This window comes from Zalophus californianus, chromosome 9 (genome assembly GCF_009762305.2).
Source record: "Zalophus californianus isolate mZalCal1 chromosome 9, mZalCal1.pri.v2, whole genome shotgun sequence".
Lineage (NCBI taxonomy): Eukaryota > Metazoa > Chordata > Mammalia > Carnivora > Otariidae > Zalophus > Zalophus californianus.
Genome location: NC_045603.1, coordinates 104,655,660 through 104,681,033, shown reverse-complemented (window position 1 = coordinate 104,681,033; position 25,374 = coordinate 104,655,660). Strand labels below are relative to the sequence as shown.

Below are 25,374 nucleotides of genomic sequence, written 5' to 3'. Positions count from 1 at the left end.
CAGGCTCTGCCTGAGTTCTGGTCCTTGTTCTAATACTTAGAAGCACAATGACATCACATAAGCCATTTACCTCCGGGCTCACTTTCCTCATCTTTAAAAGGAAAAGGCTGAGGACTTTATGCAATAATTCCAGTTATGATAGGCACCAAGTAAACAATAATCATTATCATGATAGCACCATTATTGAACACTTAGTATATGCCAAGTATTTTACACAAACGATCTCACTCTGTTATCACAACAACCTATGAGTTGGTATTCTTATCTTCATTTTTTTTTGATGGCTAACTAAAGTTTAAAAGGGTGAAGTTGCCCAACTCTATGCATCCAGCAAGTGCAGAGCTGGGATATCCAAATTTGTCTCGAGTGGGAGTGATGAAGTTGGTTTTTTCAATGCTTTGATTCACATATAAACACAGGAGCATTTTCTTGTGTTGGAACACAAAATTGAAAACCTTTATACCTTCCAGGCAGCTAACCAGGGGCTTATGTTGTCCTGTTCATCATGTTCTGTTATGTTTATCCCTGATGGAAGACACTAATTTCCTGTGTGGCCGTACCTTGGCAAAAGGCATGGTGTCATCAAAGTCTCTAACAGGCCACTCACCATGGAAAGGAGTGAGAGTGGGAGCAGATTCTTCCCTTCACCAAAGCCCAAAGACTAAACCTGATGCTCCTATAGGACATTAGGCTATGGCAGGAGACGGGAGGAGCTGTTCCCAGTTTATGTACTTAGTAAAAATTAAATGCAATCGTTCCTGTCATGCCTGACTTTCTCCCAGCATTACTGTCCCTGGAGACATAGGAAAGGCTATTCAAAGCAGGGCAGAAATAGATTGTCCCCCTCCCCCTTGTAGCAAAAGTAGCAGAAGAGGTCATCCATGAGCAGGTCACCAGGAGCATTTAGGTGTTAGGCCTTGGCCTGGCTGGTGTGGACTTGTGAAGAAGAAGGCAGGTTGAGGAAAGGGCCAGTGAGTCTCTGTGGTGTCAAGGTGGCCATCCCCAGGGCAGCTTGATGCCCCGACCATATGTTATTTCTACCACTTTTTAACTTCATCAGAGCAAAGGCTGAAATTAGGCAAACTTTATACTTGTAGCCGAGTAGATAAATTTAAAGGAAAGTATATTCCATTTCCTCTATTCACAAATAATCTATGGCTTTGAACAGCTAAGCGCCATTTCCATTCAGGAAAAGGGCATATGAGACACGGACTGCAGAGTTTGTGAATTAGAATCAAAGACAATTTTATTTTTAGTTTGTGTTTGTTTATTTATATTTTAAATCAAACTCTTATTACCCCAGTCCATTCAACAGATAGCATAAAAGGTATCTGAAATCTTTTTGTTAGCCTGCCACAATGGTAATCAGGCAAGTACCTATTGGCAAGGCAATCCCTACTGCCAAACCCTTTCGACTCAAGGCTCTCACCATGCAGCTCCTCAGGTAGAAGGAGAAACATCCTGCCTACCTGAATAGCTGTTTGAGGGTGGGAGGGGCTTGGATGAGCTAGCAGGAGACAGGCGGGCCTAAGAAGCTCCTTGTGAAGCCCAAACCAACAGATTAATCCTTGTACATTTGATTCCTCTCCAGCCAGGCCAAGGACACTCACTTCAAGGCTCCCGAGGTAGCCTCTTATCCCAGGTTCATCAGAGCCAGAAAAAAGAATAAAGCCAGGAATAGCAGAAAGAGTAAATAAAATAAAATCAAGACCTTTTTCCTTGGTCCTGCTTACCCGCTAAGAACACCGAGAACCAAGTTAAGTACAAAAAATGACCCTATGATGATTAGTGTAACAAAATAGATCCAGGGCCAGTCCCTTCCTACGGCATCATTGACCTGGAAGAATGGAATGATAGTTAGTGAGGCACACTTAGCAGCCGAGCACGGCCAAGTGCCCATCACCGGCTCCTGGACACTGACCCAAGCAGTGCCAGGACCCGGGGATCCTCTAGGTGCAAATCAGAGGTCAAATGGCCTGCCCAGCCAATGGGTCAAAATCTGTGGTTGAATGGGGACTTTTTTTTTTTTTTTTTCTGGTTTTCCTGGCCTGTTAGGATCCCATCCCTGAGGACCGTGGTGATGGATATAGTGGGACCTGGGACCTTGCTCGGCTGCATTGTAAAGAGTACATAGAAACAGTCAGCTTACCCGCTCAACACACCGAGAACCAGATTTAGAACGAAAAAGGATCCAAAGATGACCAGACTGACAAAATACACCCAGGGTAACTCATAGCCCATAGCGTCCTGCATCTGGAAAGATGAAGGCAGGTTAGGAAAGAGAGAGCAGAATGAGTTAAAGTGAGGAGGCAGGCAGGAAGGGTGTGGACAGAACTGGAGGAGACCAGGGAGGCTGAACCAGGATCCACTGTCATCTCTGGCACCCTCGATATTCAAAATACTTCCCCATGACCCTGATCTGAACCATAAGGGACCTTTGCAGGCTCTGAATTCTGGCTCTGTTGTTTTATTTTCCGGAACCAGAAAACTTTCTTCAACGTTTTCACTTGTCTAATAAGGTGGGTTACCTAAAAAAGTGATTTTTTCAGCTTAGGGTTGTTTCAGCTCAGTTGGGTTTATGTGGCATGAAATCTTCCACTGCACCCTGGAGCAGCCTAACCTTGGTGTCAGGAGGGCCTCGACTCTTCCTGAAGGAACCAGACACCCAGAACCTTTGAGGATGCGTGAGGAAGGAGAGCCCTTCCCGGGGGCTTTCCTGAGCTGGACCTGGTATTTAGAAGCAAAACTGCAGTGCTTCACAAGCACTCCAGGCCACAGCCCAGGAAGGACGGTTGTTTTGGTTACTTTTGCAGAGAACAGTTCCTGTCCTGCAACCGCTTTTCCTGTAGCCTAGAGACTGTGACCAGTACCCAACTGGGTAACGGAGACAGCCTCTGACAGGTGGCAAACCCCTGCAGTCGCTGGAGGCAGTGGTGTGCTGGACCTGGCTCCTCCGGGCTTTGGAGAACCACCGCACATCTCTTCCCTTGTTCGTGTTCAGTGATGTCACTAGGGTAGCCTGAAAATGGCCATGGTGGGGCAGAGTGGGCAAATGACAGAGATCAGCCCCCCTTTGTCCTTTGCCCCTAAGAACTGGTGGTTAAACATATACCAGCACACAGCTGGCTGGAGGGTAGGTGTAAACATGACGTGAAGTCACAGAGCAGCATTTTTTATCAAATAGGAAATTTGTTCTGGTTTAGTTTCTCAAATCTATTTCTTTTAATGCTTTCCAACTAGACGAAACAGGATTTAGTCATATCTTTCTAAAATGAACCCCAACTTTGTCTCTGTGAAATTGCCTTACAGGAATCCAAATTCCTAATATACAAGCTTCCCAAATGATTGACATTAGTGGAGTGTGGCCTTGACCTGTTTAAAAATGCACATGCTCGGCCTTCCCTGAAACTCTGCGGGTGGGCCCAACAACCCATGTTTTAGCAAGTCCTACAGTGAGTCTGATGTATGCTAAAGTTTGAGAACCAATGATTTACACCATTCTGCATAGCTCTCAACTTCAAATACAAGGACATGACAAATACTGTGATTCACTACCTGTCTCTGCTTTGTTGCATGGCAGTTTTCATTAAAGTGTGGTCTGAAGACCAGCAGCATCCGAATCATCTGGAAGAACTGTTAACAACGCAGATCCCTGGGCCATTGCTCCCAAATCAGTGAGCCTCATGACTCTGCGTGTTAATCACCCAGGGTATTCTAAAGCCAGGGGCCTCAGGTGAGTTACACGTGGGCTGGGATAGTACCTCCCTCAGCCCTCAGGGCTTCTCAGGCTCCAGGAAACCTTACCCATGTGCCTGAGGATGCTGGACAAATACTATGTTCTCTGTGTGCTGTGAGTAAAAAAGATCGAGAAGTACCGGGAGACCTACTTAGTTGGACTGGTCTGAAGTGTTACATCCCGATATGTTCTTTTCAAATCTAATACTATTTATCTGGTATCACTATATTTTGGTTAGAGGAATCTACCAAATGTGGCACAGAGCACAAAAACTGTGTTCAGGGCTTGGGGACACTGGTTTGAACTGAGTCACTGAGCAAAAGAAGAGTTCCCAATGTATGTCTACTTTACCATGTCATAATTCAATTCAATTCAACATGAATTTATTGAGCATTCCCATTCCCACATACTCTGCTGTTTTTCACATGGTGCTTATCACTTTTTAACTGTATCATTTATTCATTTATTATGTGTTTGTCTTCCATGTAGAATGTAAACTCCCTGAGGACAGGCAGTTTTGGTCTGGTTTGTTCCCTGGTGTATCCCAAGTGCCAAAAACAGTGCCTCATGCATGGCAAGTACTCAGTGAACGTTGAGTGAATGCATGAACTTGATATGTGCCAGGCAATGTGCTATAAATAGGAAGCCCTTGCTAGCAGGGGGACAGATAAATAAAAGGCAACTACAATGTGAGGTGGTAAACGAAGTTGTAGGAATAAACATGGAGGGTTCTAGAAGTGTTGGGGGAAGAGTGGCTGTTTGAGGCTTGGAGAAGCAAGCAAGTGTCAGACCAGGGAGGAATGGCTAAATCTTGCACCGTGAGGCCACTGAAGGCAGGAGTGTAGGGGCAGGAAGGAAGCCCAGAGGCCATGTGGTCCTGGGATGGGAGTGGGGATTTCCTAGGAAGTTGGCAATTATTAAAAATAGAGCCCACAGCTGAAAAGCCATCCTGGCTCTGGAATGGAGGCTTTTTCCCAGTGGCTGAGGACTAAAATATCCAGCAAAACAGTGGTTGTTAGGAGAGGCAGGGCAGAAAGGTCTGTGTGTGTCAGACCTTGCCCCATCACAGGGAGCTTGGGAGCCTCCTTTAACCAGAAATTTACTGTCTGAAGCAAGGCTACAAAGGAAACCAAACCAGCAGAGGAAAGTCCAATAACCACCCAGGAGGAGAAAAAGAAATCTGTACCCTTATAAGAAGGGGCAGGACTGGTGAAATGAGGTTAGGGAGGAGAAAGGCATAGGCATGATGGCGATCTTGCCAACCATAGGCCACATAATGATTGTTAAGGATGGCCATGTGATTCCAGGGTCTGTATGTCACATTTTATCTTGGGGGAGAACGACAGAAGCCTTTCACTATTCTTTATTTTTTTTTTTAAATATTTTATTTATTTATTTGATAGAGAGAGACACAGTGAGAGAGGAAACACAAGCAGGGGGAGTGGGAGAGGGAGAAGCAGGCTTCCCGCTGAGCAGGGAGCCTGAGGCAGGGCTCAATCTCAGGACCCTGGGACCATGACCTAAGCCAAAGGCAGACGCTTAACGACTGAGCCACCCAGGCACTCGCCTTTCACTATTATTAGCAGTGGTGTCATTGGAGTCCACATTGGTTCCACGGTACTTCCGGAGTGACTACTGTGTGTAAGACACTGTGTTCTGTGCCAGTGAGAGTGATGGGGTTGAAACAGCTGTGGGATAGGAGAAGGCATCTGTGAGGAGGTGTTTATGGAAGCAGGATCCAAAGCCATGAAGCCTCTAAGTGTCCTAGCTTTTCCTTTCTCAGATTAAGTCCAGCCAGTGAAGGTCAGAGTCCTCTCCTCTTCCCTAAGTTAGGGAGGGTGGGGAGGTCAGGAAGAGCTGATGGAAGCTGTGGACTCCCACATGAGAAAAGGTGCACACCCATGGCACTCCACATACAACCCCATGGGTGCATGGACCCCGTGTTTCTGACCAATCAGATGCTCTGTGCTAATCCCAGAAAGGCTTTTCCCAAGAGTGGCAGAGGGGGCCTGTTCTTGTGAGTTCTCCTGCTTTGCTCTGGATCTCAGACCTCCTTACTTTCCTCAGAACAGAAGGGAACAGGTAGTTGCAGGAGGCAATGGCATGCTTGCTGCAGTTCACCCGCCCAGAGCTGCCTCTGGAGCCCAGGCAGATGGTGAGTGGGTGCGAGGGCTGGCTGGCACTAAACCAACCTCCTTGGAATGAAATATCTCCTGACTGGTTCCTCATAACCCTAAATTTGTGAACATTTAACCTCACAGAAAATACAGTTCCCCGAGCCACATGTCTCTCACAAGTCAACAAACCCAGGGACCTTGAAGATTTCCTTGGGCCCTTATTCAGTTAGGGTGTCCTTTCCTTTGTGTCACAGGTGAGTGACTTCCAGCATCATCAAGGACCTCAAATGAATGGAACTACAAGCCATATTGCCCAGAGATAGCCCATAGAGAGCCAGGGCCATATCCAGAAGACTCATGGTCTCAACCTCTCCCTTGTCTTATGCTTCTGCTTTGGTCTCTTCCTTGCTGTGAGACAGTTCTTTCAAAGGTTTAAGATGCAGAATAGCAGGTGAGGGGCAGGAGGTAGGAAGATAGACGGGAGATTAACGAGCTTCCAAGGTGTTCCTAAGACCCCATCACTTCCTCAGCAAGCAATGCTTGGCAGCCCTTGGTGGGTGATTCTCTGGTCTGTCTGGCTCTGGCCTGAGAGGAAAGTGCCCCCTTTCGTTTTCTCTTTTACTTTCTCCTCTTTATTCTAGGCCACCTACTTTTGGGGGCAGACTGGGTAGACAGCATACAATGCTGGGTGACTCTGAAGTAGGGCAATGCCTGGAGTGATGAGATTGATGTCTTAAATCAGCTGGAATGGAGCTATTAAGAAGAGAGAGAATAAATAAAGACATATTTTTAAAAAATGACCTAGATTGCTGGCACCCTTATTTAGAGGTGAAAAAAGGATAGGTTTTCTCAAACCATTAAAGCTATATGTTTCTTAGGTCTATAACAAAGGAAGCTTTGTGACTTTTCTAAGGAAGGCACATATTTAGGCATCTTGACATCCACCATCTGCAGCCATTGCAGGCCCAAGGACTAACAGGATGACCCCAGCCTTTGCTGAAACACATACCTTATTATTCCTAGAATCCATAGACAGACCAAAGGTGATACTGAATGAAAAACACAGAAAGAACCTTCTGAAAACAGTATGTAATTCCTTGAGGGCAACCTCAACCTTAAACCTTCAAATCCAACATACGTTTTTTTTCTCCAAAAAAAGAAAAAATAGGAGGAACAACACCTCCTGGGTCCGAGTGCACCAAGGCCACTCTCGATCCTAGCTCATTTCCCTGAGTTTTCAAGTTGTGGCACTTTCTCCTATAAGGTTCATGGCACAGGCACTGTGGATTTAAAAAGACTAAATCGTTTCAATGAATGCCAAGAGGGCTGTCACTTGACATCAAAGGTAGGAGGTGCAGACCCATAAAAATCGCAGTGCTTTCCACGGAGCATAATTAGAGGACAGGGTTTGCTGCTGCCATGAATGCCAGTGCCCAGGGTGATGGCTCAAAAAATCTGTGACTACTCTTGACCTTTGTCACCTTGCTTGTGGACCCAGGGTTTCCACCCATGGGTCAATGAGTGAGCAGCAAGTCCGACAAGTTTCATCTGACTCCTTCCTGCCCCTGCCCCTGTTTATCACTATACATGGAAAACCCGTGAGTGCCTTAGGGCCCAAGTAAAAGCCTGGATCACGTGGAGGAAGACACCAAAATGCTCTTACCATGAAGGCAAGCCAACACATTTAACTCCTTGATCTATTTTAAGAAAGTCCCTGAACTCAGATGGGATCATGCACTGACATCCTAGGGAAAGTCAGGGAGTGTGAGTAGAGTGGTGGCCCCAGGTATGAACACCTGTGTAGGAGACACCTGGCTCACAGCCAAAGGAAGCCCCGCTTATTTGTCCTGGGCAACCACCAGGTGTGGGGTCAAATTTGGTGTCTGTGACTGCACCTCTAGGCAGGTGGCCTTTCAGACCTTTGGGTGAGAACACTTTGGGGAAACTGAGCTGTTTCTTGGTTCTGTTGAGAGAACCTAAAACACAGTTCTCTCCAATCTCCCCAAATGTTATAAAGCTTTCTTTCCCCACAGGGAGGAGCCTCAAAGCCAGGGAAATTCCCCTCTTTCCCCGAAGTATTCTGTGCCAATGCAGAGCTCTCCCTGAGTGTACTGCCATGGGCTAAGTCATGTTTTCTTATGTGTCCTCTATCTCTTCAATTAGATCCTAAGTTCCTTGAGGGCAGGATTTCTCCCCATCCCTCCACCCCAGTCCCTACTCAGTCCTAGGAACATAGTTAATGCTCAGTAAATGTTTGTTAAATAGGGTTATTGAATGATGACTCATTTAATACCAGTGAAATGAATAAAAGAAAACCTAAAAATAAAGTAAATAAAAGCATTGAGAGATGCTAATTTTCTTTCTTGATATGCTTATAAATGACTAGTTTATGGTCTAGATGACATTCTTTACTTTTTGTTTTTTAAAGATTTTATTTATTCATTTGTGAGAGAGACAGAGAGAGAACAAGCAGGGGGAGAGGCAGAGGGAGAGGGAGAAGCAGACTCCCTGCGGAGCAAGGAGCCCGATGCGGGACTCGATCCCAGGACCCTGGGATCATGACCTGAGCCGAAGGCAGACGCTTTACCATCTGAGCCACCCAGGCGCCCTAGATGACATTCTTTGTTTAAAACAGCATGGGCACTAAGTGGGGCACGCTCTAACAGAAACAGATTAAAAGGTAAGAATTGCAGGGTCCTAATAGGACCTACCACTTTCTCGGCTCTGATACCTGTTAAAGAGCTGAGGATGCTGTTTCTAGGTTACTTGAAGATTTTTTCCCAGCTCTTCACTTAGAATGACTATTAGGTCATAAATAGAACTCAGCTCCATTTCTGCTTTTTTGATGCCTTCAGAGACTCATTTTCTATATTCTATAGTGAAAAGAGGTGGCTTTTTGAAGAAAAGATGGAGTGAGAAAAAATAGGGTAAAGCCTGAATCAACCTGCCTGGATATAAAAGACTTTTGTCATAAATGAGGGATGTTTCAGCAGCACCAAGAGCAGATATGAGTGGCCATCTCTCTTTCTCTCTCCCTCTCTCTCTCTCTCTCTCTCTCTCTCTCTGTGTGTGTGTGTGTGTGTATGAGAGTTTAGAAGGAATTATCTTCCCAGCATGTCCAGACATGTAAGTGGGATGACAAGACCAAGTGTGGAGCTGACAATTGACTTATGAAAGGTTAAAACATTAGAATTTTTGTTCCCAGGGTCTCCTGCTGAGCCCAAACTAACCCAGATGCTACAAAAGACACTATTTGTAATTCCAAAAATCTTTTCTTTATATGATTTCTCATTAAGTATTCTTTCTAATCCTATTTTAGGCTCAATTTCTATTTTTTAAATATCAGTGAAGCAACTGATCCTGGAGAAACCAGTTGTGGCAGGGGGCAATGGGTGGTGTTGGAAAGAAGTGATCCCACTATGTTGGTGGTAGGTAGGGTGGGGTGTGAGTCCAGGAAAACCTAGACCTGAGTGCTTTCACTATGCTGCACAGTATGTAATATTCTTGGGGGCCCTGGACCAGGAGGGCATTGGGTGAGCAGAGGTCAACAGAATCCTCCTGATGAAGGATTAATTATTCAGGCATCTAGATTCCTGAAGAGCCAGAAACATGTATTCTTGGGTGATGCCTACTTCTGGCTGCTGCCTCCCTTTCCCACAAGTCTCACATATACCTTCTCCAGGTGTTCCAAACCCTGGGTAAGCGGTCATGTTATTCTGTTTCACAAGAGCGTGGGGTTATCTCAAGTACAAACTCAGCACTGAACAGACACTTGATTGATGTTTATGCTATTTAACTGTGATCTGGACGCAGTGTGGAAGGGTTTCAAACTGACCCTAGTCCTCAGATCATGTTTAAGAATCCTGCAAATCATCTTGATTTAGCTGCCTCTTCTACCTTCAGGAAGGCATGTGCTCAAACCATAGAAGACAAGTAGTCTTGAATTATATGCAGAAAGTTAGGGGTGTTTGGTTAAAAAAAAAACCCATAAAATCTGAACGTAGAAATAGAAACCAATGGTAATGCCATACAATATTGGATTCTTCCCTGTCTTGGTGCTTTACTGTTTCTAAAGAAGGCTGATACTTTTGTTTGCTCACCTTTCCCCACTATTTTAGGAGAGGCATGGACATTCTGAGAGTAAGTGAAGAGGCTTTGGCTTAAGAAACCATTGCCCAAAGAAACCACATCTCAAACTGAGTTTTGGCTTAGTTTCCAAATCCCCAGTGTCCCTCACCCCTTACCCTGTCGCCTACAGATTCGGTAAAAGAAATGTTTCCACAAATAGTTAATCTAGTTGGAGCCTTGACCCAATGTATGGCTAGTAGCTTTAACAGCTTGAGGAATTATGCAGTATTACTTCGCTAAGTTTGATCTTACTTTTTAGTCCACGAACTCTTCAAACCATAACAATGGGATGAAATAATGGATGTCACAGAAAAAACTAAATGGATTTGATATTATCCACAGTTGGAGGCAGGTGTCTGCTCTTTGCTACTGTTGACCTCCCTGATCCCTTCCATCCCAAGCTATATACAGTGATTGAATCAATTGCTTCTTTAGTGCTTTAATGGCTGATTCTTTCCCTAGGAACATCTAACCAGTTGTTTGATAGTTCAGAATGAACCGGGTTGTGAGGTTTCTATTCATTGCTATACTTGAAAATCTTGGTTGCTCCCTCCAACACTCTCTAGACTTGCCCCTTGGATTTGAAGGGAAATGCATTGTTCCGAGTGGAAGACCCTACTTCTCCAATTTCCATGAAAACTATAGCTTCCTAGACTGGTTCAAATCCAGTGGCATCAAAGCAGCACCATGCAGATTGAATAGGTCAGACTTCTAGGGGTTTTCAGACTCCAGCTTGGGCGTCAGAATCACCTGGGAAGCCTTTCAAAATGCAGATACTGGGGCCTAACTTTGGAACTTCTCATTCAGTGGCTTGGAGGGAAGTCTGGGCATCTTTATATTTAGAAAGCTCCATGTTTTATACTAAAGTACATTGAGATTTGAGAGTCTATGGGTTTAGAGATATGGACTCAGAGGCAAGAAGGAGGAATGCTGAAGAGGGGAGGAAATAAGAGGGAAAGAGAAGAAGGAGGAAAGGAAGAAATGGCCATAGAAAGGTCAAAGCAATTAGAGAAATTGTCTGAAAGCAGGAGCATTGGGCTGGGAAGTGCTTCCACCACGAATACCCAAATATGAGGGTGTTTCAGCTTTAGGGGTGTGTGTGCGTGTGTGTGTGTATGTGCACATACACACACACACATGCACACACACGCACGTACACACACACAATATGGCCATTTGGGGAAGGTGCTGGGAAAATCAGAGAGACATGTCCCATGAGCCTGGGATTGTTGCTTCACCTCTGACACTTTTTCCATTCCCAGCCTGAGCTCTATCACCCCCCCCCCCCCCCCCCCGGGGAGAAAGCACAACACAGCTGCTGCAAATTGGTAGTTGCAGTTGTGTGCTTCTTCTCATTCCCCACTCTGGCTGTCATTATGACAGTATTTCTTTGGGTCACATCTGGCTGGCGGGGTATCAATGACTTATGGTGGGGGAGAGGGAGGGAGTGAGGAAGAAAGTTCACAAAAATACATCAGGGCCATCAGCAGAGTAAATTATACCTATTCCCCCAGCCCTACACCCACCCACCCACTGCCACCCTGCCCTCAATTTGCTGCCATGGAAGGCATTCCCATAGCAACTTAAAGCATGGGTTTGAAGCTCATGTGATGAGGCTCTGAAGCACAGTTTCATATGATCATGTTTTATGACCCATAGCAGAAACTGCCCATGTGCAGAAGGGCGTTTCTGCACATGGATAGCCAGAGGGATCTACCCAAGGTAGAAGGACCACTTGGGAATTTGATCAGCTTTGCTAAGTGAAATAAATTTGCCTAAGCATAGTACATTCAATTCCCTCTTTTCCACTTAGAAATTATTCAAAACCAGTTTTGTCAAGCATGGGCCTAAAAAATGTTTTCCAGTGTTTCATTTTAATTTGAGGGAGAGGTGACTTGACCTTTGTCTTCTTTTCAAAGTATCACAACATAGCAACTCTACCATGACCCGGTTCCAATTGTACCACCATTATTCAGTTTAGATTTACTGTTTCTCTAGACTGAGCTTTTCAGTCTGAACTGGATGTTATTTATGTCTGAATCCTGTACCTAGGAGCTTCCCTGGCATGCAAGCAATGCTCAGTAAATGTTTGCTGGGTACAAGGTTCTCAGGCAAGTTTCAAGTAGTCATTTGCAGAGAGGTATGCACTTCATAGCAACACTGGGTTTCAGCATGTTGACCCAAACATAAAAACTGGAAAAAGAGGATTTTTGAATCAAGAGGACATGGTTCTTGCGAAAAAAAAAAAAAAATTAAAAGATACAATACCCTGTGTCACATCTCTGTGTTGTAACAAAACTCTTCTGATTTTAGGAAGAAGTCAATACCTCTCTTGGCATCAGTTCCTTTCTATCTGGCAGCTCTGTTCAATGGGAAGCCACTCGTTTCCCTCTCCCTCTTCCCTGCCTTAGTGTGTAGACACTATTCCCCAAGCAGACTCTTAGACTGTTTTCAGCATGGCCAAATAAATTTGACTATTTGCAAAACTCTGGGTGAGATGGTATTTTCAAGACTGGCAACAAGCATTTTTCACCCAAATGCTGGAGAACAACACTGGATTCTGGCAAGTCATTCCTCATGCTCAAGTAGGAGATCCTACAAAGAATTATATTTTCTGGAGCTTTTACAAATAATGGACTCGACTCTGCCAGAGTGGAGACAGCTCAAATATGGTGTGTATATCTGCGTATCCCGTAGGCAGAAATCTGGCACTTTGACAGCTTCTGGATAATAAAAGGGGCATCTTGAAGGGAAAAGAAGATTTACCATTGACTGGCTGACACTTAGGAAGCGGTATTCCTAAATATGCGTCACATAACCAGCAGAGTGTTTTGTTAGCAGTGAAAATGATGGCAATGTATTTGTCTGATGGACTATTCTAAAATGATAAGGTAGGGTTAACATGAGAAATAGAAATATAATAGCATGCCATAATGCTAACAATTCAATAAAAATGGCTTCTTGTTAGAAGACCAGGCTGACGTTTCTCCTTAGCCCTAAAAATTAATAATTGTGCTCTCTAGCTCTCTTTCAGGGACAGATGCAAGACAAGGATGAGAACAGAAGAAACTACAGTTTCTACAGGAAGGGAGTTGGATAGAATCCTTGTGTCGGGTTTGGCCAGCTCATTCACAGAGCATCAGCTGTGTGCCCGTATTTCTCACTACAGTAGGACAAACTTAAAGATGACATTTCTCTTAGGCTGGTGGGTGGACAGAGAGACTCATTAGGGTGCAAATTTCATGCTTTGTTTCTCAGGAAAGACCTGGAAGAAATCAAAGACATTCATCAACTATTCCATCAAGGTGTGTATGTGACCACAAAGTCGTGGGGAGGGTGGAAAAGGGAGCTATTTAGGAAGTTTCACAGCCTTCTGGACTCTCTGCCTCTGCCCATCTCAAGCTACGTACCCAGTACAGCACGTCTGTCCAGCCCTCCATGGTGATGCACTGGAACACCGTCAACATGGCGAAGGCAAAATTGTCGAAGTTGGTGATGCCGTGCTTGGGCCCGTCCCACCCGGGCTTGCACACAGTGCCGTTCTGACACTGCCGCCCATGGCCTGTCTCCAGAGCACAAGGGGAAGGATCATCTTCTGCTGGTACATCTTGAATGACCAGGGGAAAAGAGAAGGCAGTGGAGGAGATGGAGAGAGATGGGCAGAGAAAGAAGGAGAGAGAAGTCAGAGAGAAAACTGATAGGATAAGGTTGATGGACTAGGCAAAACAACCACAGCAACAATAATGCAGAACAAGTTCTCATTAGTTCCCCCCAGAGATGCATTAAACAACATAAGGAACTAGGTATTCATTTTAGGCTGCCATTGATTTAGAAGTCAGTACTTCCAGCTAATTGTAAAACTGTATTTTAACCTCAGTAATTGATTTCAAAGACAGTAAGGCTATTGCACATTCTGCTGAAACATGTTGGCATCATGGTCAAATGGCCAATTAAAAGCTAATGATGATGCAACCACTCCAAGTGGAAAATATCCTGGAAAGTGATAGGAAGTCTACCTTTTCTTTTTTTGGTGATAAAGTATCTATGGATGCTTCCATTGGAATACCAGAGTTTAGGGTGAGGGCTATATTGATTGAAAGAGACTTCCACATAATTAGCCAACAAATCCCATTCAGTAACACTTTCTCCATTACGTGTTACAGGATACATTACCAGAGATACAAGTCATTTTATAGTGGAAGCCTTATGTTGATAAAGGACAAAAAATAAATTCTGACCATAGGGGGAATGTATCAACCACAGTGGTCTTGATTACAACCCTTGAGCATAAACACTGCTGACTGTCACGTGGAAGCTTGTGGCACTGCTCTTTGGTCTCCAGCATTAATACCTTTCAGAAGAGAAGAATCCTTTTCTGACCTCTAATCAAGACAGAGCGCAGTGGGTGACAGGGAGAATACTCCCTATGTATGGACAGGGCTTTTTCAGGAAACCATATAACATACCTACTGTGGCTACAGACAGTGCTTGGGCTAATTCCACACACTGGGAAGAGCTACTAGAAAATTAATAATTAAGATGTAGCTTATATGTTTGGTGTGGACATCATTGGTAAATGGAAATAGGACTAGACTGATCTAGGGATGCCTGAGTGGCTCAGTCAGTTAAGTGTCTGCCTTCAGCTCAGGTCATGATCTCAGGGTCCTGGGATTGAGCCCCACATCGCATGGGGCTCCCTGTTCAGCAGGGAGTCTGCTTCTCCATCTCCCTCTGCCCCTCCCCCCAGCTTGTGTATGCTCTTGCTCTCTCTCTCTCTAATAAATAAATCAAATCCTTATAAAAAAAAAAAAGACTAGACTGATCTAAGAATTCCCATTATGTTAAAATACGAGTAACCTTGAACCAGCTGTGGAAGGTAACAGTTTCAAATTCACAGAAGTTTATAAAATTAAGGACATTGTCTTATGCTTGTAGAAGGTAACAGTAATAAACAGATAGACTTCAGTCATAACAAACAAATGATTGCCTTTAACAATAGTGAAAATATGCCCCCAGATAGAGAATTTACTTATAGTTCTTCATTTAGAGATAACAGGTCACCCAGGGGCTTTTCTTGCTTCATATGCATCACAACAATTACAAGTGTCTAGTACCTCTGTATTTAAGACTACTGGTTGGTTGGCTCCTTCTCAGTGGCTTCAAATTTGAAACTGTTTACTCCAAAGAGGAAGATAGGAAGAGGAATATTAATCCTAACTAGGAGACAGTTCTTACGAGAATGGAACTGAGCAGTATGGTTGGAAATATATGCTGGAGTGTGTCTTCTTGGCTTTTTTTCTTTTTTCTCTCTTAACAGCTTTATTGAAATATAATTTACATGTCTTACAATTCATCAATGTAAATGTACAGCTCAATTATTTTTAGTAAATTTATATAGTTGTACAGCTATCACCACAATCCATTTTAAAACATGTCCATCATCCTCCCAAATTCCTGTGTGCCTATTTGCAGTCAATCCGAGCTCCTCTCCCCAGCCCCTAGCCACTTGATCTATACTCTATCTCTATAGCTTTGCCTTTCCAGAAATTTCATATAAATAGAATGATACAATATGTGGCTTTTTGTGTCCCTCTTCTTTCACTTAGCATAATGTTTTTGAGGTTCATCTGTGTTGTTGCACATATCAGTATAGTATATTCGTTTTTGTTGCCAAGCACTGCATTTCACTATATGTCTATCTATTCACCAGCTGATGGACATTTGGATTGTTTCCAGGTTTGAGCTATTGTGAACAGTGCTGCTTCCTGGCTTATTCTTGGCTTGGTGCTTCAGGTTGTGTGTGAGTCTTTGTGTGATGACCAAGGTGTAAAGGTCTGCATCACTGGTCCCTGAACTGTTTGAGGGAATGACAGTGTCCACACCATTTCCTGACTCCAGGGTCTGGCTCCCAGTAGGGCTCTGCTTCTGGAACTGAACTCTAGCCAATTTTTTGTGACTTTTGAATTTTTGAAGTCTTTGGAAATTTGGATGTGAGTTTAAACAATGGGAGGCTATTAAAAGAGGGGAACTAAGAAGTCAATCCCAACCCTAAAGAATTCATAAAAAAGTGGGTAACAAACACCTAAAAAATTGAGAGACCGGGAAACCAACAACTAAACAGATCATACATTCTGTTGGGTTTCTCACCCGTTCTGATGATGGCTTTCTACTGTGATGTGTTCAATCACTGTGATAAAAGTGCTGGAATGATATAGGAGATGGGAGAAAAAGAGGTGAAAAAACAGAGGGACAACTTGCATTTCTTTTTCTCCTGTTTTGCCTTCTAGTGAATAAAGATGCTGTTACTCTTTGCATTGTGACTGCTCATCTGACAGTCTTCCCTGTGTTCTCTATTCCTGAAACAGGCAAAAATAAGGAAAAAGTGAAGGTCGCCAAAGTGGATTCTGAGTGTCCTCAAGGAAGAAAAACATCTTTTGGGGTTTTACAAAAAAATATGTGTTGAAAAGAAAATGGCATCAAGGGGAAGTGATCTCATTAATAATAAAAAAAAAGGGCTGGGGTTCAGAGAGATTATCTAAAGGCTCAAGCGCCACTGCTATTTTAAACTATCTTGAACAACAATAAAAAAAGATTTGAGAACAATTAAGAAGCAATGATGATCTGGTAAAAATAGGTATCTATAAAAAGCACTAAAGGGAACACTTGAAAAATGTGAACACACACATATCAGCAGGTCCTTGCGACATGCACTTGAGGGTGGGGGGAAATTAGTTTGAACACGAAGATTGTGTTGGTTTTCTTCTGCAGAGTCATGAAGTCCCAGGGAGGAAAGCAGGAACAAAAGTAGGAGAAAGAAACAAAGATGTGGGCCCTATGCCTTAAAACAGAAGTGAAGTAGAATCATTCTGGAAAGTCCAAATTAAGTTTGTGGTAAAAGAATGGAGGCGAAGATTAGGAGAGATGTTAGAAACGCAGTTAATACCAACAAGAACATGAAATCCTGGGAGAGTGCCAGTTAGGGGTTCCAAGGAGAAATCACCAAAGACAAAAACAATTACTTTTTTAGGACCCAACTTTAAGAAGTGAATACAATGAGAATGATTTCATTTCTAGGTTTGAGCCAACCAATTCTTTGTCAGTCTCAGGGGTAATTAGTGTGCTTGGGAGAGCGATTCAGAGTGGCCTGGCTCAGAGGGCCATCAAACAGATGGGACAGCCAGAAACAAAACGTGCCGGCATATGGTGATGTATCTGTTGAGGAACTAGGAAGGCGCCTTGCAGATGCCTCTGGGATTGGAGAAAAATTGCCTCTTCAGAGACCACCTCTACAGGGAGCTGGAAGGGCAGCCTAGAGGCTGAATAATGGTCCAGCCAGCCAAGCTCCAGAGCTTTCTTTATCCAAAACATGGCTCAAAATCCAATGTGTCCTACAATCTACAAGCACATAAAATTCCCAGCCTGAGAAATAATCTTAGAGTGCAAAAAGAAGAATTTGATCTAAATTCCATTAAAAAATTATGACAAGGGCTCACAAGCACTTTTGTATAATTTAAATTTGCAGAAAAATATGGTAATTCAATCCAAAGTCTAAACTTAAAAAAATACCACCCATTCCAAAGGTGGTATAAAACTCTCCAAAACACATGGGGGTTGGTTTCAAAGATTGCAGGTTTTTGGTCTTCTTCTCTATGGCTGCATGGAGTATGTCCAGATTCCCATACATTTTTTTCCTTCTCATTAGTTTTAGTCACTATGTAGGTGGAAGAGGCCCTGATGACTGTGGTACATGTTCTGTTGGGAGTGATGGAGTGGGTCCCTGGATTTGTCATCAGATGGCAGATTTAGGAAGGAGGAGCTACATGAGCTCCTGATTGCAGAGTGTTGAGTGAAAAGGCTTCTACAGCCAGGTGTCCTCAGCCCCTCTTTGGAGCAGGGAGCCTGGCTCCACACGGAGTGAGCTCACCTTCCTGATGGGGCTGGCATGGCTCCTCTCTCTGGAACACTTCTCTCAGTGTCTGTCCTCTGACACCCTGGATCCCCAGGCTGATGGTCATTTTCACCATGGCAGCTAACTTCCCTTCTGACTTGTGGGGTGAAGGTAAAACCCACCGCTAAATAATCTGATGCATCTTCTGGTAGGAAGCAGGCAACGTCTCAAGTATTTTTCCTAGTCCTGTTTTGTTTTTTTTTTTAATCAAGGATGGAAAACAATATGGCTCAAAATGGTTCTAAAGAGGCCACTTCAATTGGTGAGTCCAGTTCTGGTCTTTATCCTAACAGTGGGGAGGCCACTCTAAGTGTTGGCAGGCTGTTGGTGGCTCTTTCACCAGAATGTGCAGCTATGGTCCAGAGAAGAGCATCCCATCTTGTGTCTCCTTTGTTTATCATGCCCACCATTTTCTTGGCAGTTGAGGCCACTGCAGGTCTGACAACAAAGCCCAGTGACTTCCAACGTTCAGGGTTGCTTGTTAGCGCAGGCCCTTAGAGGATCTTGCTACCAGTGAAAAACATACTTTTACTGTTTTCCCAGCAGGATGATAGAAACCACGTGCAGCTCTGGGAGCAGTGCTCCTTAGGTAAGTGGTGCACAGACCTTTGGTTGCAGGGTATGTTTGCTATCATTAGCTCTACAGCAGAATTTCACCATTTCATTCTCCCCCTGCCCCTTGGTATGCTATTGGTGAGAGCCACACCATCACACATACCCACTCTTGGGGTGTTTGACACTCAACCTCCCTTCTACTATCTGAGGAGTTTGGGTCTAAAGAGTCACTGATCATTTCAATACAACTGCATAAACTTGACAGATAAACAGTCCATCTCTTAAGTGGGACTTAGAATGAGCTCTGACAAAGCTACCCAATTAACATAAATTTATTGGTTCAGGGCTGGCTACAGACTAAACTGAATAAAAAGAAGGATTTGAATTCAAGGGTAAAATACTATTCATTGCATTATTTGGTATTCCTCTAAGCAAAGCTGGAAATCTCAGAATTTTAGCTAAAGGCAAGATCTGTTCTAATATTAAAGAGCTTTTTTCTTAATATGACAGTTTATTTTATGTAATTATGACCCAAATAATTAGGAAGTTCTCTCCAGAGTGAAAAAATGGTCTCTTAAACAGACTCTATCAAAAAAGTAAAAACAATTGTGTGAGTCTGTGATTATGGGTTTATAGTTTTTTGTTTGTTTGTTTTAGGGCTATGGTCATGTAGTGGTGATCTAGAAACTACAAATACCCAGTCAATCCACCCAGTTAAACCAGATCATCCAGATCAGGTACTCTATTTTGGTTTCTGAATATGAATAACCAATGTCACTCCTTGTTGTGTAGATCTGTCCCTCCTCACCATCCTAAAGCAAGAGGGGTCAAATTTAATTTAATGCCTGGGCTGAATGGGAAGGAGAAGCAGTACAGATGGAGAGAAATGAGGTATCTTTTAAAACTTCAGACCTTTCTCCACCAAGAAGCCAAAAACCAAAATGAAAGATCTTGTTGGAAAAAACAATCACATAAATTTAACACTTCTAACCCCTTTGGGGGGAAGTATTTTTTTCAACAAGTTTTTATGTTAAACTACTTTATGCGTCTGTTTAAAAGTTTTGTCAATTCCTGTTTAAATGATTTTTTTTTAAAGGTGCCGCTGAGATTTTAACAACCTAAGACAACAGTTTGTAGTGTATCCCACGAGCCAAAACTTTGGTCCTATTCAGAGAAGTGCTTACTGGGTCAGCATTGCTTGCTAAATATATTGACTTATGGAAGGACCATAGGGAGAGAAGTCTCAACAGGTCCCCCCGCCCCATGACAGGGGGCCAGGAGGTTCTGCCTATGAAGGGAGAAGTAGAAAACCCTGAGCACAGAGGAGCCAAGATCAGCCCTGAAGGGTAGAAAGAACCCAACGTTGTGACGGAGGTATCTACTGGCTACAGGCAAAGCTGCCTTCCTGAAAGGGAAGCGACAATCGACACTGAAGGACCATGGAACAGAGATACACACCCTCACTATGTCAGTTCTGATTCTTAAATTAAAATACTCCAGGTTGTCTAGGTGATGTTTCTTGATTCACACAGCTCATTTAAACTGTTTAGTAGTGCTGGATGGGAATTTGCATTTAGCTGTTTTAATAGAGATTTATTGTACTAGAAAAAAATGAACTGAGCGGAAAAGAATACCAATCCCTGCCTCTCACTTATCCATGGAATGAAAAGATGAGTACTTGAATGGAGGAGGCCTTCCCTAGTGCCACTGGTCATGTGGTGGCAGTTCAGACCATTATAAGGAAAGTAGCAATGAGACAGGGAAGCTTCTTCAGAGCTGGCCACTCACATCTTCCCTTACCTGCTATGCCCTCCTGGTTGTAGCAGGTCTTATGCATCTTCCCCATGAAGAGCTCCAGGCCGATGATAGCATAGATGATGATGACAAACAGCACTAGCAGGGCAATATGCAGCAGGGGCACCATGGCCTTGATAATGGAATTCAGAACCACCTGGAGACCTACAATGACAAAATCAGATAGTAATAGTGAGCACATCAGCTTCCATTTATTGAACCAAGTGCTATCCTGGATGCCATACTGACATAATCTCATGCAATCTTCTTAGCAACTCTACCAGTGATGTATCACAAGCCCCATTTTTTAGATGAGGAAAGTGAGGCTTAAAGTCACACAGTGAGCGAGTGACAAAGCAGGGATTGATATCTAGGTTGGCCTGACTCCAAATCTTTCTTGGAGGCACATCCAAATGAAAGGACTGGCAGATGCTGTGCTTCTAAGGGGAAGAACGTATTGTTTTATCCAGACTATCCAATTTTCTAATATCCTATCTTGGAGACAACCTAGCATCTTTTTGTCCTAGACTAGCATCTCACTATAGTGAGAGTTAACTCTGACTAGAGATAGCCCTGCAAGGACTTGCTTATCACTCAAGGTGGGATTCCTAGAGCCGATGGCTGACCCATCTGCTAGAAAACACAAATCTGGTTGCTAGGCATCTGGGAGTGTGGGACTTCCTTTGTTGAAACTGATTCAAACCCCCAGGATACATGTAGGTGGTGAGACCTCTGTGGGACCATCTCTCCAGAGATTACGTGAGTGGACCTCTTTTCCTACAGATTTCTGACCAGGCCCCTTTCCCTCAGTGCCCAAATCTGAAGAACATTACAGCCTTCCATTCAAAAACCCCAATGAAGGGAGTTCATGTTTAATGCGTTTGTACTTTCCATTTGGGAAGATGAAAAATTTCCAGAGATGGATAACGGTGATGGTCGCACAATGTGAATATACTTAGTGCCACTGAACTATACACTTAAAATAGTTATAATAGCAAAGTTTGATATGGATACATTACCACAATAAAAACTGAAAGTACCCAGATCCTGTCAAGAAAAAAAAGTAAATGAAAAATCCTATTTAGCACATGGGTCTTGTCAGTGCTCCCAAAAGTGTAGGCTTGTACTGCTGTCTTATGGGAAAAAGCACCCCCTAACTTATTTTTTTTCCTGCTTTCTTTTTTTTTCTTACGTTTTTAAAAATTTAATTAAAAAATTTTTTTTTAAGATTTCAGGACATGTTTAATTTATAGTTATAGGCAGGGCTAATAGGTCTAGAATAAACTCCCCTGATGTCTTCGGACAGCATTTGGAAATGACAGTATGTTTATTTACACTTTACTTTAAAAATAGTTTCTTGGTCAAATTGTTCATCATCTAAGAATGTCTCAAGAAAAGATTGTGTGTTAGGATAAGGATAGTTGGAGGAACTGTAAGTAAAACAGAATTTTTTATTCTTTTAAAAAAAAATTTAAATTCAATTAACATATAATGTATTATTTGTTTCAGGGGTACAGGTCTGTGATTCACAAGTCTGATATAATACCCAGTGCTCATTACAACACATATGCTCCCCAATGCCCATCACGCAGTTACCCCATCCCTCCACTCCATTCCCTCCAGCAGCCCTCAGTTTGTTTCCTGAGATTAAGAGTCTCTTATGGTTTGTGTCCCTCTCTGCTTTTGTTGTTTCCTTTTTTCCTCCCTTCCCCTATGATCCTCTGCCTCGTTTCTTAAATTCCACGTATCAGTGAGATCATACAATAATTGCCTTTATCTGATTGACTTATTTCATTTAGCATAATACCCTCTAGTTCCATCCACGTCATTGCAAATGGCAAGATTTCATTTTTTTTTTTGATGGCTGTATAATAGGACCCCTTAACTTATAAGCTCAACCATCAATGACACCAAGAATTCTCTTTGTTTAAAAGGGATGTTACAAGTTTTCATTTGCAAAATGGTGGAGAGTTGCCAGCAAGTCACCCCCAGATTACACCCAGTTCCAAGAAAGCTTTCTGGCAACAGTGAGTACACCAAGTCTTCACGTCCTAGGAGAGAAGCAGGGGGAAGGGCAGGTTCTCCTTCCTTACATCTAGGCCAGTTGTGCAGAAAATCTTGTGACCACCTTTGACATACATATGATAGGACACCCACCTGTGCATCATACCACACAAGGTGCTTTTAGTGTCTCCACCTGATGTACCCACCCAGCTGTGGACACCCGTCCACTGCCCTGTGCATTGGGAGTTTCACCTTCACATTCACCCACAGCCCTCCCTCTGCACTGGATAAACAAAGTCTGGGTCACCCTCTCCCCAGGCCCCAAGGCAGCCATTGGTGTTTTGTGATTTGGTGGAGTGATTTTCACAAGGCTAATTAGAGGAATTCTCCCCAGTTATTAAGCTAAGATGGGGAGAGGGAAAAAAATTAAAAGAAGAGAAAAGCTGGAATAATTTTACCTGTGAATTAATGAGAGTGCTTTGCAGCCTCCCATTAGGACAAGATGTTTTCAGATCCAAATGATTTCATTAATTAGCAAGTTGTACACACATTAGTGCTAAAGTATGCGAAGCCATGGAGGAAGTTGAAAACTGAACTGCAAAACAAGTTTCAGAGATGTCTGCTGGTAGGTGGGTGGGTGGGGGGCGCTCTAAGTGCTACTCACTGAAGGGGAGGGAGGCCTCCCAATCCCGCCCACCCAGACCATCAGCGAGCCTTGTTATCAGGCCTTCGGTGCCATAGCCTGCGGTGGTGAGAAAGTGGTGGGAGACAAAAATGGGAACCTCTCCTCTGTGCCACGGCCAGAGGTTCTGCTCTTAAAGACCAGAGTCCTTCTCGTGCCCTTCAAAGTGTGGCACAAGGGCTGGACCCCTATCTACTTCTCTGTCCACTCCCATCCCCTGCCCCTCACTCTCTGCATTCCTAGTCAAAACAGCTTTTCTGTTAGCCCCAAATATGCCATACTGGCAGACCTCGGAGATCTTGAGGGTTCGGTTCCAGACCACGGCAATGAAAGGAATATTGCATTAAAGCAAGTCAAATGCATGTTTTGCTTTCCCAGGGCATGTAAAAGTTATGTTTACATGATGCTGGAGTCTATTAAGTGTGCAATAGCATTATCTCTAAAAAACCAACATATACACCTTAATTTAAAAATACTTTATTGCTAAACAATGCTGAGCATTGTTTAATAAACCATCATAATAAATAAACCATCATCTGAGCTTTCAGTGAGTCATAATCACTGATTACAGATCACCATAACAAATAAAGTAATAAAAAAAGTTTGAAATATTGTGAGAATTACCCAAGTGTGACACAGAGACACAAAGTGAGCAAATGTTGCCGGGAAAATGGCTTGATAGACTTGCTGGACACAGGATTGCCGCAAATCTTCAATTTGTAAAAAAAAAGATGCAGCATTTGCAAGCACAGTAATATGAAGTGCAATAAAACGAGGTATGCCTGCACCTCCTCCTCCACAGGGCTGTGAAGCATGCTGTTCCCTTGGCTGGAAGTCTTTCCCACGGTTCCCTCCTACTTATCCTTCAGCTAGGATGTGAATGGACAGGTGAGTTTCAGGGGCCAGCAAACTTGGGTGGAGACTACTGAGTGGGCTACAGAGAGGTCAAAAAGAAGCCACAGCAGCCCGTGGGCTTCCTTCCAGCCATCAGGGATGCCATCAGAGTTCTGAAGTAATGCTCTGTTCCCCCGTCCCTATCTCAGCAGGAGGCTGTACCACCCACCTGAGCACCCAGGCCAGAAACCTGATTCCTGAAGCTCTTCCCTCTAACTGGTTATCAAGTCACGCAGTTTGATTTTGAAGTGTCTTCAGACAGGAATGAATTATTTTTACTATATAAATAACAGGAAAAATCATGTATTATAGGGAAAATAGAATATCATAGAGAAAATAGAAAATACTTATGACAGAGAAATTACAAAACATGGGAAGCAAAAAGAAGGAAATCATCCCTTATTCCACCACCCAGAGATAACCACTGTTAGCCTCTGACATATATTTTGGACATTTTGGTTTATGACTTGTTTTCCTCTTCTTTGTCCTCTTGGTGTTCTTCATTCAGTTAATGGTCTCTTTATGTCCAGTTTTGCCCGATCTTCTTGCTGTGGTTAGAAAGCTCATGCTAAAGCACAAACCAGAACCTGTTGCCCCTCTGATGAAAAGTCCTTCGATGACCCTCATCACCTACAGGTAAAACCCACCTGCCTCCTTTTGTAGTTTCATCACATCTGATTCCAGTTTACACTTTACATTCCAGGAATATACTGAATTGTCTGAAGTTCTCTAGCTCCATGCCTCCACTGTTCCACCTGTCTAGAATGCCATTCCCTGCAGCCTCATCGCATCTTCTCATCTTTGTATCTCAGCACATAGTAGTGACTCAATGCACACGGAGCTAAATCACATGTGTAAGCACAGGTTGCCTTAGAAAACAGAAACCATAATGATCTGACAATACAACTTCAGTTTCTTCTAAAGATTATTGAAGAAACTGAAGTTGTATTGTCAGGAAAAGATAAGACTCATGGAATGGGAAAAGCACAGGCAGGGAGGGTGATATCAGTGACTTTCACATTATTTAAACTGCTATTTTGAGGAAGAGGAGTTAGATGAGTTTGATGTAACCATACGGATGGAACCGGGACTAACTAGGAAGTTTCCAGGAAAGATTTAGATTCAACAGGAAATGGAAACTATCAAAAAACCAGACCTATCTGAAGGTGGAGTGGGATGTTTTAAGAGGTAGTGGAATAGCCAAATTATGGAAAGAGCCCAGATGTCCATGGACAGATGAATGGATAAAGAAGATGTAGTATATATCTATATCGATCTATCTATCTATATCTATATATACGATGGAATATTACTCAGCCATCAAAAAGAATGAAACCTTGCCATTTGCAACAACGTGGAAGGAACTAGAGGGTATCATGCTTGGTGAAATAAGGCAGCCAGAAAAAGACAAATACCATATGATTTCACTCATATGTGGAATTTAAGAAACAAAACAGGTGAACATAGGGGAAGGGAAGGAAAAAAAATAAGATGAAATCAGAGAGGGAGACAAACC

General features: G+C 43.2%; 1 protein-coding gene across 1 annotated transcript in view; it reads right to left on the bottom strand.

Annotated features, from left to right (window-relative positions):
* The window catches only part of CACNA1C (calcium voltage-gated channel subunit alpha1 C), a 650,688-nt gene that overhangs the window by 197,406 nt on the left and 427,908 nt on the right, over positions 1 to 25,374 (bottom strand). The window contains 3 exon segments of the mRNA XM_027592946.2: positions 1,734 to 1,837; positions 13,392 to 13,588; positions 20,285 to 20,443. Coding sequence (XP_027448747.2) covers positions 1,734 to 1,837; positions 13,392 to 13,588; positions 20,285 to 20,443 — 460 coding nt within the window.